Raw genomic sequence first — 18,941 nt, 5'->3', positions numbered from 1 at the left:
GTTCAACAGAAGACAATTTGGGCTAATTATCATTGTGGAAAATCTAGTTTGTTTGCATCCATAATACATGACCAGGAAAGAACCACATTTTTTCCTGAGCTACTCCTTTGAAGACTGTAGTTTGTGAAGATAACCAGAGCTAAAGGATAAAATGTGGAAGAAGTGATATAGCTGATCATTTTCCTGGTTCAATTATTTTTGACGCAGGGGTAGGGGTCAAGAAAAACTTCCCCTTTTCCCTCTGAAGGTTTGCTGAAAAATCAACTCACACAAGGCAGATTAATTGGAGAAAAAGCACGCAAAATTTATTAATGTGCACAGAGGGGAGAACCAGAGTGATTACCGCATCCTCGGATGAGGTTCCAAGCTTATATGCCACCTTGAGGTTAGAGAAAGCATGGGGACTCGGATCTTGGCAAAACAGATTATGGGAGGGGGAGAAGAGGCCTGGCTAGCAAAGGTGGTCTTTGTTATGTAGATGAAACCTCACAGGTAGCGGCCCTCAGAGAAAATAGATAGTATATGTTTTTTTCAGACCTTTAAATGTGTCAGACTGTCAGTTAATCTTTCCTAGATCCAGAGAAGGAAAGGCCTGTGGCTGCATGAATGATTTTTTACAGATGTAAATTTTTGCCACAAAAGACAGCTTTGCAGGGCTATTTCTGTTTGTGGGCTGACAATCACCTCAGAATAAGTCAAAAAATACATTCTGGGGTAAAATATTTTGATTTCCTTCACATGTAAACTGACTTCAGAAACATTTAGGAGGCACTTTTTTAACAGCCCAAAGAGGGCTCATTTTATTTCAAGATGGTTAATGAACTTCTCTCATTCGGAAATGAAAAAATAAATTTGCACCTACATTTTATTTTTTTGAGACAGAGTCTCACTCTGTTGCCTGGGCTAGAGTTCCGTGGTGTCAGCCTAGCTCACAGCAACCTCAAACTCCTGGGCTCAAGCGATCCTCCTGCCTCAGCCTCCCGAGTAGCTGGGACTACAGGGATGCGCCACCATGCCCAGCTAATTTTTTCTATATATTTTTAGTTGGCCCGCTAATTTCTTTCTATTTTTTAGTAGAGATGGGGTCTCGCTCTTGCTCAGCCTGGTCTCAACTCCTGACCTCAAGTGATCCACCAGCCTCGGCCTCCCAGAGTGCTGGGATTACAGGCGTGAGCCACTGCGCCCGGCCTGCACCTACATTTTAATCCTCTTACTGTTGTGAACTAAAATACAATCTTAAGGCTCACACCCTCTGGCTGACTGAATGGACGCCATCCTGGCCAAGGGGATACCCTAAAACTAAATTGCCCACCATGAGGAGGGAGGTCAGAGATGCCTCATCATGCCCCTCCCTTCTTGGAGACATACTTTGTAACCCATTAAAAGGCCTAAAGCTATGCAAGACAGACCTGCAGGTCCCCAGTTTACACAACAAACCTATGTCCCAAGTGGCTTGTCTCTGACTAACAGACCTCCTTATCTTAAAACATTCCAAGTCTTTAGACAAAGCTTAATGTCTTTAACCAATTACAAGTCAAAGAATCTTTAAAACCACCTATAACCTGTAAGCGCCACCCCCAAACCAGTGAATGCCTTCCATGTATTGATTTACGACTTTACCTGTAATCTCTGTCTCCCTGGGTTACATCAAGTGTTACAGCGAGTGGTCCCGAGGACAAACTGAGTGGCACACGGAGAGTCGGAGAATCAAGGTTTATTTGCTGGCGGGCTCAGAGGGGTCTCACCACCAAATTCTGAGCTCCGTCTACCCAATTTTTCCCACTTTTATTAAGTTGGGGTGATCCAAGTGGTGGGGTCTCAGGTACCTAATGCCCACCAAGTAATAGGTTAGTTGATGTGTCAGGTAATAGGTTAGTATTATGGTTTTTTCTTTTCTTTTCTTTTCTTTTTTATTATTGTGGAAAGGGGATTTTTCTTTTTTCCAAAAATTGCACCAAAGTAAAGCAAAGCTCTAGTTGATGCAGGCGTGTTGTCTAGTCGTTAGCAGTACTGCCCTCACTAATCTTTCATTGGACAGTAGCGCTACCCCAAGAAAAGGATGGTTGGGTTAGTATTATGTTGATTCACCAGGTAATAGGGTAGTTGCTGCACCAGGTAATAGGTTTAGTATTATGCTGATGTGCCAGGTAATAGATTAGTTGATGTGCCAGGTGTTAGGTTAGTATTATGCTGATGTGGGTCTCCCTGAGGGGTGGGGGTCTCAGGTGGCTGTTGGGCTAAGTAATAGATGGGGGTTTTCCTTATCACCTGAAATGTATAAAACCAAACTGTAACACAGCCACAGTGAGTCCACTTGCTCAAGGATTCTTGGGCGTGGCTCTAGGTCGTGGTTCTCAAATTTGGCTCAGAATAAATCTCTTTAAATTACTTTACACAGTTTGGTTTCTTTTTTGTTGACAGTTCTCTAAAAATTTTTAATTCCTATGGGGGGAAAAAAGCTCCATATTTCATATGTGTCATATTTTCCTTGAAAGTTATAGTTAGTTTTAGAGAAAAGCAAAATTGAATTTTGAAAATAAAAAGGTTATCTCTAATGAATCATTTAAATTAAAACAACAAAGTATTTAAAAGTATCATATATTTGCTAAAATTATTTTGAAACACAAAATATGACTGTTAATAATCTTTTAAGTGCTGCTTGTAAGGTTTTAAGACCGGAGTCCACGGGAGGGGCGGTGCAGCCGAAAGTCAAAGCACCCTCCCGGGTCTCGGCACCAAATGGAAGGTTTTTTGGAGTGGCGGGCGCCAGAGAAAGAAAGACGAGCAGAGTTGAAAGGGGTAAGTAAAGAGGCTTTATTAGGGCACTCTCTGGTGAAGGTAACGAGTCCCAAGAGAGGGACCCAGGTGAGCTTCAGGGGTCCCACGAATGGACCAGAGAAGTCACCCCGCCCAGAAGTCTGAGTGGGCTTATATATGTTTTTAGGGCTGGGGGATGGGAGTTTCTCCGGCAGGAAGATTTTGGCGCAAAGAGTGAGGAATTTCTCTGTTGCAGTTTTAGGGTGGGTATTGAGGAATAGGAGGGGCTTCATCTTTTTTCATTAGGGAAGGGAGGGGTGCCTGCCACCAGCCTTACACTGTTATACTACCCTTAATTTTGGAATGGAAAGTAAAATATTTGTAAATGAGTGTTCATTTTTGAAAGATGAATACAATCTTTTTCTCAAGGAAAAATAGAGGGAAGAGAGCAGAGACGCTTTTTAGTGTCTCTTTGTATCTTTAAATACATGAGTGTCATCTGCCCATATGTCTGAGTACGCTGTGATTCAATTTTTATGGGCTATGGGGATGGCTTGAGATAGGGTGCCTTTTTTAAAGAAGAAACTGAGTAACAACCGTATTGACACAGAAGCCTAGGAAGACCACTCTGCAACTTCTAGTAAGTGTTTTGAAAGCCTATGGAAGCTTTCTATCTTTTCTAGGAAGTGTAACTATTTGTATAGCCCCTTTCAATACGCAAAACATTTTCACTTTCTCTCATTGTGATCTTCACAATCGACTAGGAGGGTACTTCTTACAGATAAGGAAATTGAAGCTAAAAAAAAGCTACAAAGGTTAACTAGTAATTTCCTTTGGAATCAGTATTTGAACAATTATAAACTAAAACTGTTTTGCCCCTTGTCAGAATGTTACACTGTATCGTACCAATGATTCTAGGCAGCAGGAACTGTATAAAACATTGGAATTTTCCAGAGAAAACAAGTTCTGAAGATGCTTAAAAACTTACTGAGAGGGAGCAGGAAGCCCTCTTACGGGCCTCCCAGCCCCGCCCCCTAAACATGGAAATAAAGGAAAATCTTGAGTCCCTTCAGGACAAGTTCTGGGCACCTAACTACCCTAGTGCCTCCCAGCAAGCCAGAGTCACCAGGTGTTTTGGTTCCCTATGGAAACTAAAACATGGCATCTTAGCATACCTTCTTGAGTTGTTTTTCAGAAGCTCCCACTGGATGGAAAATGCAGATTAACGGGAACTGAGGAATTGAACTCTTGACAGCGGTTCTTCCTTCTAAATTTCACTGGGAGGGGCCTGAAGAGAGTTCTACCCATCTTAACATTCCTTTAGGCTAATTCAAGAATCTCAGAATCCACCTATGACCTGTAGGCCCCTCTGCTTCGGGATACTCTGCCTTTTTAGGCCAGGCCAATATATAACCTCTAAAAAGGCCAGTGAATAGCTCAGGACCCCTCCTCCACTCCTCATGCAAAAGGAGTCAAGCCTGGAGGCTCAGTGATGCAGCAGCCACTTCCAAATGCATGGCTACTGCTAACATTATGCATCATCTGGTCCCCAAGGAAGGGTAAAAGTCCTCGGGCATCTACAAGGACTGCCCCCCTTAGATCATTCATAAGGAAATTTTTCGTTGGCCTCCCCAAAGCAAGAACATGCAAGTTGTAACTTTGGATCTGCAGGCAAAGTCTACCTTCCAAAACTAAAGTCTGTTCGATTCCACACTGATAATGTTGATTACAAGTTTATCTTCTCAGGTGCAGAACTGAGACAAGATCAATCATTCCTCTACCCACCCAGAGATATCTGCAAAATTGATTCTTCTGTCATTCTCTTTTTCTCTTCAAACATTCACCTTATTTACAATGTAAATTTCCTGGCTTTCACAGGAATGTAACCATTTGCCTCATTAACCATTTGCTTGTGTTTTTCCCTGGCACATCCTCACACTTTGGCTTACTAAACTTTCCTCCATTGATTGAGATATTTGCCTCAGTTACTTATTTTGGGTTGCTACCTCCATGTATTGATTTTCAATTTTGCCTGCCTGAAATGTATCCCTGCCTTTAAAAACCTGGCTTGTAAGCCACTGGGGAGTTTGGGTTTTAAGCATTAGCTGACCGTTCTTACATGGTGCCAGACAATAAAAATGCCTCTTTCTCCTTCTGCAACTCTTGGCCTCAGTGTCTGGCTTTGCTGCCACTGGACCAGCGGATCCCAATTTGGTTCCACTGTATCAAATAAATAATGAAGGCTATTTTCAACCCGAGTATTTCTGAGGTTTGACTATGAACAGCGATGATGTGGGGCTACTGATAAACTTGGGTGAGGTGCAGTATTGAAATCCTAACATGAACAGAAAGTAGACTGCAAGCAGTGGACACAGGCAGCTCCAATGTCACATTCAGGTGCAGTCACAGATGTATTTTCCAAGTATTGGGCTTCAGCATTGTTTTGGCCTCCTGGTTAAGCGTAATTGGCTCACGGTGTTTGATCAGATTCAGAACTTTTCCTTGAAGCAAAAGGTGTATTTCTTTCAAGTACAAAGGCTAGATTTACACAGGATGACAAAGGTCAGCCTTGCAAACTCTTAGCTTCTTGAATGTTAGCTCTAAAAATGTGGACTACTTCCTGTAGCAGGACACTTCATACTATTAGAAGAGGCCCACTGCAGAAAAGTCGACACATGACTTGTCTGATAAACCATTTATCCTTTCAGGGTATGGTTGGTTGTCTCTTGTTAATGTGTGGAACTTGCTCCAGGAAGGATTCATGGCAACCGCCAGTAACATCCAACTTTGTTACTATAATAATCTTGAAAAATGATCTCCTGAAAAACTTTGAAAAGAGCCTGGAAGAAAACATCATGCAAAGTAACTTCAATGAATTGATATTCTACAGTTATAGTCAACTTCCATTTTGCAATTGTGAGCATTTTGTTTTGGCCCTTCTAACCAAAATAAAACTTTTGGATTTCATTGTTATTCGAGAGCACAGATCATTTTGATGACAGGCATTATTTAATGGAAACTTTCTGAACCTCATTCTAATCATAAACTTCTAGTGACATGCTCTGTAACTAAAAGAATTAGAAATAATATTGTAGTCAGGCATCAGGCAGATATTTCAGTATATCAAAAGTGTTGGAATTTAAGATTTATGTAAATAATTTGGGCTATTTCCAATTCCAGGCTGTTTTATTCAATAAACACTACAGAGAATACACAAGGAATCGAGCACCCCCTATTGCCTGAGTAAAATTAGAAAAGTTAAAAAGAAATTCAATTCATTATCTGGAGAAATAGTCCAGGAGGATGTGTGGCTAGAACTTTAAAACAATGAGCTGCCCAACCAAGACAACGTGTACTTGCCTGGAGTCTCAGGGAGACACGACTAGAATGTAATTATAATCTCAAAAAAGCTAACACCTGAACAATTGAAAAACAGAGTATGAACTGAACAGCGATGGGAAGGGAGCTAGAAGAGGGAGCCGGGGGAAGGATGTGCCATGTGTGGGCAGCACGGAGAAGGCATGTCCCCACAGTAGGCGACCACAGCTGGACCACTACGGCCAACTGACTATTGACTCTTGCCAATTTCCAGCTCTTCAGGCAACTTTCTGATATATTCTGCTTTCTAACAAAAACAAAGAATTCATTTATTAGCACAGTTCTCTTGGCAACTATCTTAGCACAAATGAGTCTCCCTTTGGTTCATACCAGTGTCATACCCTTTCTGATATAGTCTGCACTTATGCAAAAACGTGGAAAAATTTGTACTATTGATAATTTTTTTTTTGAGGGTCTCATTCTGTCACCCATGTTGGAATGCAGTGGCACAATCATAGCTCATTTTCACTTCTAATTTCTAGGCTCAAGTGATCCTCCCGCCTCAGCCTCCCAAGTAGCTAGGACTATAGGCGCATGCCATCACACCCAGTTTTTTTTTTTTTTTTTTTAAAAGACAGGGCCTTCCTATGTTGCCCACGCTGGTCTCAAACTCCTGGCCTCAAGCAACACCCCCCCCCACTCCCCACCTTGGCCTCTTAAAGTGCTGGGATTGCTGGAGTGAGCCACCATGCTTGGCCCATCATTTTTTTTTTTTGTTATTTTAGAAAAAAGTTTGAAGACATTCAGAAGACACAACAGCACTGCTATTCTTACAAAAGTTAAGAGATTAGTATTTCAAGTAATGACGACATATATATATACACACACACACACAGATGTACACATACACCCCCAGCCCCGACACACACACATTGGATAACCTGTTTTAAAGGTAATATGTTGACATCTCCAGAAGTCATACTTCTCAAACAGGTTGAGATGTAAAGATGAGCTTGTTATATATGACTAAGACCAAAATTATTGAGAGAATGCAGGCATAGTCTATGTTTGTGAGATAGGCTTTACACATTTGGAGAAGTTTAAAAACTCATTCTTTAAGAAACTAGGCAATTCATGTTAGAAGCCTGGGCTGGTTAAGGAGACATCCATCAGTAGAACAGAATTCCAAAGAGATTACAAGTGACATCTACATTATTCACTGAGTTAATATTTCTACTATGACAACTGGAAGAATTGATTGGTGGCATTTTGAAGGTAGTCTAAGAAAGGGATATTACAACAACCATTTGGAATTAGATTGTCAGAAGCATCTTTGCTATTAGGTTCGACAAAACTGGAGAGATCATTTTGAAGCCAAACATAACATTTGTAAAAATAGCTCTTGAGAGACACTGAGTGTTGCAAATTCCTAAATTGTCAACATTAAACTTTAGCGATAGTTTAGTACAGTTGGAGGGATTCTTGTCTCTGGAAGGCCTAGCACCCTGCTCGAAAGGAAACGAGTGACTGACTCCTGTTGAAAACGGTTCAAGGGCAGAGAACTTTCAGAGGGCACAGACACTGGGTGGAAGCAGCCCTAGGTGCATTCTTATATGACACTTGTGCAGGATTATTACTTTGATTAGAGTATATGGAGAACTCATCTTGCATTTTGTTATCTTGCGGCTTGCTACTTGTTCCTACTAACATTAGAACCGGTATTGCTATTGAGCTTTACTTATTTTAAGGTAGGAATGAAACAGGTGGAACTCATCTAATGGTCTCCAAGACTGAGACACCTAAGAAGTATGTAAACCAAATAGCTTACAGCTGACTGTTCAGTCTCACTGCCATTATGTTAAGAATTGTTTGAAAGAATTTCCATCTTTCCCATAAGAATTGTAAATTATACAAAGTATTCTTAAAAATTGACCAAAGACAGCTTGTTTACGTCCTAAAAGTATGACTAACATAAGAGCTATTATCAATTAGTGGACATTAAGTTTTAACTGCTTCTCAGTTTTCACTAGTAAGTAAAATAGGTAAATTTATGAAAACTAAATTTTAAAGTAAACATTACCAAGTTTGGTTGCCTTTAGGCCCCATTAAACTACATGTTTAAAAAATAATCTCCAAGTATATCTAAATCTTGGAAGGCATAGCTATTTTAGACTTAACTTTAAAAAGAAATGTGGTGGTTTTAAAAAGATTACATTCTTTTTTTTTTTTTTTTTCCAGCTATTCCCACACTTTGAACCTGGGTTGGCTCTGTGACTGACTCTAACCGAGATTGTGGTAGAGGTGACATGGCTTTCAAGCCTCTCACTTTAGCCATCACTCCTTTTGGAATGCTGCTGCCACTGTTTAAGAAACCCAGGGCACTTTGACAGAGACTACAAAGGGAACCAAAGCATCCCACACTGAGCCCAGACACGTGAGAGAGGGCATTATAGATCATCCAGCCCTAATTGAGTGGATAGATGACTGTTGTGTCATGGGCAAATGGCTGTCATTTTAAGCCACTAAGTGTTGGACTGATCAGTTACACAATATACACCTGACACAGAAATTGGTACAAAAACTAAGAACACGTGACACTGGCTAACCAAGCCTGGAAGAATGGTGAACAAACTGTTAATAGAAGCTGGAAAAGTGAAGAAACTACTATTTGAAAGATGGAAAGATGGGGATTCACGTCTCGTCATAGCACAAGTTGGCAAACCTAATCAACTTGTGATTCTAAGGTGGTTTCCACTGGCCTATTTAAGCTGTGTATGAGGTATGGGAAGAGAGAGATGAAACAGAGAAGAAATTGTTCAGTCTGCAAGAATTTAGCAAAAATATAGAAGACTCAGGAGCTGCTGGGTTGGGACCAATCTCTCTTCAGCAAGCTGAAGATTCTCAAAGTAAGAAATCGTTTCAGGGTCATTATCAAATGAAGGCTGTGACTGTTATGCCCTTTGTTAAGACTTCAAGTGTAAGTCAGTGCCTAAATAGATCCTTTTAGCTCAACAATGTGGCTCCAAAGAATCTTCCGTGTCTTCACTCTAGCACTCCAGGGAGAGCGAAGTCTATGTGAACTATGATTTTGCTTTTAACGGGCATGTAGAGAACTTCAATTAGTTTTGTATGAAACCCAAAGTTTTTAAGGGAGTTGTGCTTTACTGAACAAATATGCACAGGAATGTTTCAAAATGAAAAAGACCTCTAGGGCCCATCTATTGCATGAGTCTATTCAGAGCACTTGAGGCAAATGCTAGTCTTAATTTCTAGCAAACGCATACCTTTTAGGCCCTTTTTCTTCTCTTGGGTTCATGCCTTAAAGTAATAACATTCACAAAAACTCCTCTACTGCTGGAGGAAATTAAGCCATACACTCAGATCTTTTCCCTTAATGGGAAGATCATCGTGCTAGAAGTCAGGAGTGATCAGTTTGACTCCCAGCTAAGATCCTAACTCTGAGACATTGGCCAAAATCACTAAACTCCCCCAGTCTTATCTTTAAAAGGATTAGGTCAGTAACGATGTCACAGAAAATGGGGATTAGGACTCTCAAAGAATTTGTCCCTCCACTTAAGTGCCCCATATAAAAATTCTGAACAAAATACTAGCAAATTGAATTCAGCAGCATATTAAAAGGATTATACACCAAGTGGGATCTATTCCCAGAATGTAAGAATGGTTCAACATATGAAAATCAATTCATATAATACATTAATAAAAATGAACAAAAAACCCCAGAAAATCATCTCAGTTGAGGAAGGAAAAGCATTTGACATAATTCAACACCTTTTCATAATAAAAAAAATTCAAGAAACTAGAAATAGAGGAAAACATCTTCAACATAAAGGCCATATGTGGGGCCTGGTGTGGTGGCTCACGCCTGTAATCCTAGCACTCTGGGAGGCCGAGGTGGGTGGATCGTTTGAGCTCAGGAGTTCAAGACCAGCCTGAGCAAGAGCAAGAGCGAGACCGCGTCTCTACTAAAAATAGAAAGAAATTATATGGACAACTAAAAATATATATAGAAAAAATTAGCCGGGCATGCTGGCGCATGCCTGTAGTCCCAGCTACTCGGGAGGCTGAGGCAGGAGGATTGCTTGAGCCCAGGAGTTTGAGGTTGCTGTGAGCTAGGCTGACACCACGGCACTCTAGCCTGGGCAACAGAGCGAGACTCTGTCTCAACAACAACAACAACAAAGTAAAGGCCATATGTGAAAAACCCACAACTAAAATCATAATCCATGGTGAAAGACTGAAAACTTTTTCTGTAAGATCAGGAACAAGCCAAGGATGTTCATTTTTACCACATTCCTTTAACATAGTATTGAAGTTCTAGCCAAAGCAATTAGGTAAGAAAAAGAAATAGAAGGCATCCAAACTAGAAAGCAAAAAGTACAACTACAATTATCTGTTTGCAGATGACCTTAAAATCACAAAGAACACACAAGTGTGTGTGCACTCGTGCACACACACACACACACAGTAGAGCTAATAAACTCAGCGAAGTTTTCAGAGTACAAGATCAATATACAAAATCAGTTGTGTTTCTAAACACCAGCAATGAATAATCCAGTAAGAAAATTAAGAAAACAATTCTACCTATTTATAATAGCATCCAAAGTAACAAAACACTAAGGAATAAATTTGACTAAGAAGATGAAAGACTTAAAAATTGAAAATTATGAAGTTTGCTGAAAAAATTGGACATGAATAAATGGAAAAATATCCTGTGTTTATGGATTGGTATGCTTAATGTTAAGAGGGCAACATTCTCCTAAAGTGATCTATAGATTCAACATAATTTCTACCAAAATCTCAATGGCTTTTTCCAAAATAGAAAAAAATGATCCTAAAATTCATGTTGAATGTGATGAAACCCCTACAGCCAAAACAATTTTGGAAAAAAACAATGTTGGACGACTCATACTTCCAGATTTCAAAACTCTGACTGCCTAAAAAAACACAAACAAAAAAGCACCAAAGCTACACTAATCAAAACACTGGTTGTACTGTCATTCATTTGTTATATAAGAATAGTCTCTTCAAATGGTGCTGGAATTACTGGATATTCACACGCAAAAGGATGAAGTTGGATCCCTATGTCACACCACATAAAAAAAAAAATCACTCAAAATGGATCAACAACCTGAATATGAGAGAATACTATAAAATTCAGAGAAGAAAACACATGGGTAAATCTTCATGACCTTGGATTTGGCAATGGACTCTTAAGACACAAAAGCAATGGACTCTTAAGACATAAACAACATGAGCAAAAAAGAAAAAAAACAGGTAACTTGGGCTTCGTTGAAATAAACTTCTGTGAATCAAAGCAGATTGTCAAGAAAATACAATATAAAAATGAGAGAAAATATTTTTGTAAATCATGTTGAGTTCAGAATAAAGAAAATATAAAGAACTCTTACCAAAAAAACTCTAAAAAATGGGCAAAGAGCTTGAGCAGATATTTCTCCAATGAAGACACTCAAATCACCCACAAGCACATGAAACACCCACTAGGATGGCTATAATTTAAAAAAAGGTTGGGAAGATAAGTGTTAGGAAGCACATGAGGAAACGTGAACCCTCATACATTGCTGGCGGGAGTGTAAAATGGTCCAGTCACTGTAGAAAACAGGAACCCAAACAGACATACGTACATACATGTTCACAGCAGCACCACTATCTATAGCTACAAGGTGAAAAAACCAAAATGCCCGCCAACGGGTGAATGAATAAACAAATTATGTCATATATAATACATAAAATGGAATATTATCTAGCCATAAGGATGATGTATTGACATTATTCACTTTCAAACGGTTAACTTTACGTGAATTTCACTTCAATATAAAAAATGAAACAAAAAAGTCTGTAAAATTTCCACTATTTCATAAAAGTTTGTAATTCTATATTAATTCTTACCTATTTTCTGGATGTAGGGTGGAAGTATAGAGCTTACAATCACCTATTTAATGCCCTACTCTTGAATATGAAGGGACAAGCAAGGATCATTAGACATTTGAGGATCACTTCCATCATGAAATAAAAAGATCACAGTTAATTAATGAGTTGGAAAACAATACAGGGGAGAGAAGAAATTGTTAGGGAAACACTAATTTGTATCTTTAGAAATTTGAAAAAATAGTGGATCCACAGGATTCATGAAAAGGTGATTAGCACTCTTGAAAGTTAAAACCACAATTGCCAACATAAAAATTAAATGGAATAGTTTAAAAGAAATATTGAGAAAATTCCTAGGAAAAAACCTAAAATATTAATTAGATGGAAAATAGGGGAAAATATAGTAAGAAATTAAAAAAAAATCCCCTTAGTGCTATAGGACATGCAAGTCTAGGTTAAAAGGGTTCACTGCTTAGTAGCAAGAATGGTTGGGGCTGGGAATTCCAAGACATTTTATCACACCATTTTATAATACCAGGGCTAAAGAACAGATCCTAAAAATTTCTAGGGGGTAAGGAGGTAGTATAGGATACAATATATAAATGAACACAGATGGAATGATCACATTTCTAAACAATAACCTGGACGATAGAAGACAATGAAAACAATGTCAGCAAAAACTATATCCAGTTAAACCATCCATCAAGTGTGAGCCTATTAATTTGCAGAGATTCAGAAAATTTCTCTAATTTTTTGCTAAGTTATCTGATCATAAACTTCAGCGAGAGAAGAGAGCCCACCAAACAGTGGCTTTTTAACAAAAATTTTAAGTCCTAAAATATGAAAAGTAGGCTCAGAGAGCAATCAGATGTTTGAAGCAGAACTAATGGCTTCAAAATGGAGGTCTCTGAGAAATGTGACTTAATAAAATATAAAGAAACACATGAAAATATTAAAGCTATAATTATGAGATAATAGCACAAGAAAAAAAAAAAAACCCATGATCTTCAAACAAAAATTCACGGGCCGTACAAGAAATGTAACCATAGTTCAGGACTTGGCTCAGGAGAAAATAATGAATTGTTACAATGCAAGTCCTAATGAGCACACTTGAAAGTAATACGTTACGCAGAAAAGAGGGAAGTAGGGAATAAGTTTAAAAGAAATAAATCTTCCTATCACATGAGAAAGTAAATAAAAATTGATTTATCAAGAATCATCAGTATAGTCATATAATTCAGCCATCTAAAATGGCTAATAAAGTAGTTGCCTCTAGGTGGCAAAATTAGGAAATAGGACAAGGATCTTGAAGTATATTATTATTTTGAAACAAAGTACATGTTTTGCACCTTCATAACTTTTAAATCAATGGCAGTCTATATAATTTTTTTTGCTTATTCTGTTCTTAGTATATCATTACCTTTTCCAAAACAAACATATATAACTCACATGTATTTAAAATTTATTTGTAGGCTGGACACAGTGGCTCGTGCCTGTAATTTCAGCACTTTGGGAGGCCAGTCAGGCCAGAAGTTCGAAACAAGCCCAAACAACATAGTAAAACCCTGCCTCTCCCAAAAAAGAAAAAATCCGCTGGGCATGGTGGCCTGTGTCTACAGCCCTTGCTTCTCAGGAGGCTTAAAAGTGGGAGGATCACTTGAGCCCCCCGGAGTCCGAGGCTGCACTGAGCTATGATCCTGCCACTGGACTCCATCTAGCCTGGGCAACAGAGCGAGACCCTATCTCTAAAAATAAAAGTTTACTTGCAGTAAAATGTGATTTAAATATTCATTCACGTAATAAAGAAAGCTGTATTTCTATTAGAGTCTGAATTGTGCCTTCTGTCCAATCCAGAACTGCAAGTCATTCTGATGCCAAAGCTCATGGTGTATTATCTTTGATTATCCAAAGCAAAGAACTCATTTGAATGAGTTTAGATTTCTAACTTTCATTTTTCTCCTTTTTAACTAAGAAAATTATTTGTTTTTTGTTTTATAAAGATACATGTGAATCAGTACTGACAGCAGTATAAAAATAGGACATAAATAAAGCTACAAGCAACAACATACAACAGCAACATTAATGAGATGATGGATATGATGTCAGGTGTCACAGCTCACTATAACTCCAGAGCACAATGACCATATATTAAATTTGAAGGGCACCAATGAAGTCAAAATGGGCTACCTGGCAAATTCAGTCAGACCCAACCAAGTCTGCTTAACAAAACCACTCTCTCTATATAAAGTAACTTATTGCTTTGGTATTCTTTGCATAAAGATGTCATGGAAGGACTGAATAGAAACGTGTGAAATCATTTGTTCATTTATTCATTAATGTTGTCAAATTCAGTTTTCTATACACTATGATGTTTATTCCATTTTTATACTATTAGATATACATATTTAAAAAAATATTTAACTTATTTTTATGAAGAAATTAAATATTTTCTGAAAAAGAATCACTTTATTATTGTTTGCTAGCAACAAACCTGAAACAAGTCTCATCCAACTTAACTAACCCATTTAAATACTTTTACTCAATGGCAACCTCTCTAAAGTTCTAGTTTACACAATTCTATTCTACATAACACTGTTTTACCCTGTTACATAGTATATAGTTAAAGAACATTTTTGTAATAAACATGTTTTTCTCTTTGATATGGTACAGAACAATTTTTTCACACTTCCCAGCAATCACTCAAATATATTAAAAATGTATCCTTCTTTAAAAGGCACACACATTTACAGGTTGGAATCTTTATTGTTTTAAAATTGTATAGGTCTTTTACAATACAATATTTTGTTACTTAAATGATCTCTAAATGGTTAATGTACAATGAATATCTTTTTTTCTGAAACTCAACCATGAATAACGATTTCATCAATATGATTATTCTAAAGAGTCATAAAGATGATGGGAAGATTTGAGTGCTGCATTTGAAACAGTCAATGGCACAGACTCTTCCCTTTAGAACCCAGATGACCAATCCACTGAAAGTGCTTTTGAAGACTGCTGATTATTTATGGCTGATCTTAAAATCAGCCAATCAAATTACAGTTCCTTTTTTTTTTTAAGATATCAAAGGGCATTTAAAAAAATAAATGAAACAATTTGCTCTAGTAATCTACTGAGGCAAACTCAAAATTATGATTATCTGCATGCAGTAACACTCCTCTTTAAATAGTTTTGAAGAATTTATACATTTTTATAAAGAATGTGTTAAAGAGTGCAAGTATTCTGATACTGGTTTCACAAAAGGACAAATGCTGGTAATAATAACTAACATTTAACATCTAAGTTCAAGCTAATGTATATTAAACAGGCAATTAATATGGCTAATCATAGGCCACAATGCACAAGGTATGCCCTTTGAGAAAATAACTAGTTTGGTCCACATTTCTAGAGTTGTCTGGGTAAAAAACAAAACAAAACAAAACCAAAACCATTTCAATTCAGCCAAGGGTTCTGATGAATTTATTATCCCTAAAATGTAGCCAGTTAAAAAATAAATGAAGTACACTAATGAAGTATATTGTCACACTGACTTTTGCATAAAAAGACGGCCTGCTGTTTTTGGAGTGATGAACGAGCAGTGTAAGATAAGTCAGAAAAATGTCATAAAACATTAACTTCTTGAGAAGTCATACTTTCTTATTCCATGACACGGCTTTCACTCTGTAAAACTTTGTCCCCAAAGGAACTTTAAATCTGTTTTGTGCCTAAGAGGGAAAGAAAAAAGGGAATCATTTGAATGATTAAACCAAATCACATAGATACCCTCCTATCATACTACTCATTGCTAGAATATTTGGGGTGGGGAGAGTTGGCGTGGCAAAGTCTTTTAAACCACACAGGATCCAATCCTCACCACCTGAGAACAAAGCAACTAATATTGATGGAAGACAAATTCAGTAGCCACTGCTAAAGAACATAACACAAAGCAAGCCATAAGTATCAAGAAAACTCAATACTATACAGTTCAAGTTCTATTAGTATTTTGTATCCTGAGGCCCCAAATTACAGTGAGTCAGGAAGAATGTTCAGTAGATTTCATTGATTCTATAGCAATGATATTGCTCATACTACAATCATGCCCATTTTTAAGCCAAACACGTCATGCTATCTTTCTTTAATCAGGGTAGTATACAAAAATAAGAAAACATCAACTCTACCTATAAATAGAATTCACTTTTTGTCATCAGTTATGCAGGGTTCATTTTATAAACTTAAGTTACCCTGGTAACTTCACAGATATAGAAAAGAAAACTGGGTAGTACTTTTTCTATATAGGTTGATGGATTCCTGGCAAACTTCCTCTACTATTTAAAGACAACATAAATACTTAGAAGGCCAAAGACAAAGATTTCTATATAAACAGTATGAAAATCTTCTTTATAATTCATACGCTTATATCACATGATGTAGTTTTTACCTTTTTGGCTTGACAATATTCCTTTTCCATCACTTTTCCAAGTACCCAGGGTCTTCTAGATGCACCTGAAGCTAATGAATCAAGTAGTTAATTTCTTTTTGAAAGGTTATAATTATTAATGAAAACATAACTGTCAGAATGAAAACATACTAATGAAGTTCTCATGAGTGAAAGAATATGTAAAACTTTTAAAAACTGCTGATATCACTGAATTTCAATTTATAAAATGACACTGAATTCATGTTACTTTCAACCAGTAATATGTGGGTAGCTTTTACTACTCATTAACTAAATATACATGGTATGTCAAATCACAGAGCTAACATAGTCCAGGAAATACTAATAATCTAAGTACAGATCATGAACAAATAAATCTAGGAATTCTAGGCTAACTCAACAGTGCCATCTACTGAAAGAACTAACAAAGATGACCAATTCTATCTTGGAAAGCAGACAAAATGTATTTATTTGTTAGGTTAAAAGCAAAGCAATGACTTTTGAGGGGCAGTGCTTTCAACATAAATCTTCAAGGGCAGGAACTGCACTTTCCCACATCTGTATGCCACAGTGCCTGGCATGGCAGTGTGTACACAGTTGGTAAATTAACTAAGAAGGGATAAGAATCAAAGAAAGTCTAGAAGGTCTAGAAGGGTAGTACTTGTGTGAAGGAAGATGTTAACATGGGAGAAGATATGTGGGACGAGAAGGCCAGTCTTCCTAAAGCCAAAGTGTGAGAGGCTAAAGGGGTAAATATTCATTCTCTTTTTAAATTCATCAGAAGAGAAGCTGCCATATTGAACTTGATTTCAAAAGTATTCAGCCAGGCCAGGCGCAGTGGCTCATGCCTGTAATCCCAGCACTTTGAGAGGCCAAGGTGGGAGGATCGCTTGAAGCTGAGAGTTCAAGACCAGGCTGTGCAACAAAGTGAGACTCTGTGTCTGAAACATTAAAAAAAAAAAAAACCTGGGCATGGTGGCACATATCTTCAGTCCCAGCCAATCAGGAGGCTGATGTGGGAGGATTGCTTAAGCAAATCATTGTAAGTCAGGGAGACCCTCTGTATTCTGCTTAGGCTAAAGCCTCTGAGATTCCCAACAGAAGACGTAACTGATTTTTATTCCATAAAAATAATTTGGGAAGATATACACGAAAGATATCCTGAACAAATCATCAGAAATGAACCTTAAGGATACTGTCATGTGACAGAAAGATAAAAGCTCCTAGACAACAGAATATGAAAAATATACTGAAGAGTAAAATAGCACTTCACAGCCAGTTCATAATGTCTAAAAAGAATTATCAAAAACAAAATGCTTGCACTATGCCAGGAGCAATGTGTCCCACTATCACAGGCACAAAAACACTCCAGTAATCCATAGCCTCCCTGGGTGACAACACAGGAAAAGCATGGTCGACCCCATCCTGTTATGTATTTTTCAAAGGGAAAAGAGGGGGGTTATTTATGGTTAAGTAAGATTGTTAAATAAATTCTTTTCTGCAGGATTTGGGAGAGCCTTTAAAATGGTAACAATAGGTTTGGCAAGGCAGCTCATGCCTTTAATCCCAACACTTTAGGAGGCCAAAGTGGAAGGATGACTTGAGACCAGGAGTTTGAGGTATTATGTATTTGTCTAGATATATGCACATATACAACTGATACAAATAGGGCAAAATGTTAATAACAAGTGAAGCTGGTTAAAGGTATATAGGTTTTCTCTGTACTATATTAATTTTTCTAACTTTTTTCAAAGTTTAAAAATCATTTTCAAATAAAAAGTTTAATCAAATGAAAAAGAAAAAAACCTGCAAAAAAAACCCAAAAGAAAATGTCAAGTTCATTATTTTCAAGGTAAAAAAAAAAAACCGAGTAAAAATAGTAAATTATACGGTTATCTTATTTTTCATGGTTACATGACTATCGTATTACAGATATTAAATAGCCCACCAGAAACAGCCATGATGAAGTTGCCTTGGGACACTGGCCTAGGTCAAGAATAGGTATTTCATTCTGCTCACAAGTCATTCCATTAGAAACATCAATCTAAATGGAAATATTTTTGTTTTTCCTTTTTAAATAATTCTTCTTAGGCTAAGTATACCACAATATCTATTTTGTTCTTTAACACAGGATGACAAATAGGATAGAAAAAATATTTTATAATTTAAGAAAACTAATTTTTTGGCCAAAAATTGGTAATGCCTTTATAAACAAATAAGTGTGTACTAAGTTTGAACAGGTTGCACACGAGAATTTTGACAGTATAATTCTGTAATTGCTAGGGTATGAGATGTCTGAATCATCACATATTCTGATCAATTGATTCACTGTATAAGCTACTCTAATTTTGAAGTGTCAATAGAACCCATGAAAATAATCTGGATAATGCAAATTTTATAAAAAAACAGATTAAGCAAGGCTCCCCCTTAGTGACTTAATTCTGATATAATTAGACAGCAGGGAAAAAACATCTTTAATATATTTCCTCTACTCCGGTTTTAATATTTTAGTTATAGAATGACACTT

At 37.4% G+C, this 18,941-nt stretch overlaps 1 protein-coding gene and 1 pseudogene across 6 annotated transcripts in view; both read right to left on the bottom strand.

The window, feature by feature from the left end:
• Positions 1 to 1,938: 1,938 nt before the first annotated feature.
• Positions 1,939 to 2,064, bottom strand: LOC123645484 (annotated as a pseudogene).
• A 12,227-nt stretch (positions 2,065 to 14,291) lies between these two features.
• Positions 14,292 to 18,941, bottom strand: part of RB1CC1 (RB1 inducible coiled-coil 1) — an 86,989-nt gene continuing 82,339 nt past the window's right edge. For all 6 annotated transcript variants that reach the window (XM_045561753.1, XM_045561754.1, XM_045561756.1 and 3 more), the window contains 2 exons: positions 16,418 to 16,488; positions 14,292 to 15,704 (listed from right to left, as the gene is read on the bottom strand). In XM_045561753.1, coding sequence (XP_045417709.1) covers positions 15,627 to 15,704; positions 16,418 to 16,488 — 149 coding nt within the window. In that variant the 3' untranslated portion in view covers positions 14,292 to 15,626. The remainder of the gene's footprint in view (positions 15,705 to 16,417; positions 16,489 to 18,941) is intronic.

This window comes from Lemur catta, chromosome 9 (genome assembly GCF_020740605.2).
Source record: "Lemur catta isolate mLemCat1 chromosome 9, mLemCat1.pri, whole genome shotgun sequence".
Lineage (NCBI taxonomy): Eukaryota > Metazoa > Chordata > Mammalia > Primates > Lemuridae > Lemur > Lemur catta.
Note: the sequence above shows the minus strand (reverse complement) of the source record. Positions and strands in the feature narration are given on the sequence as shown.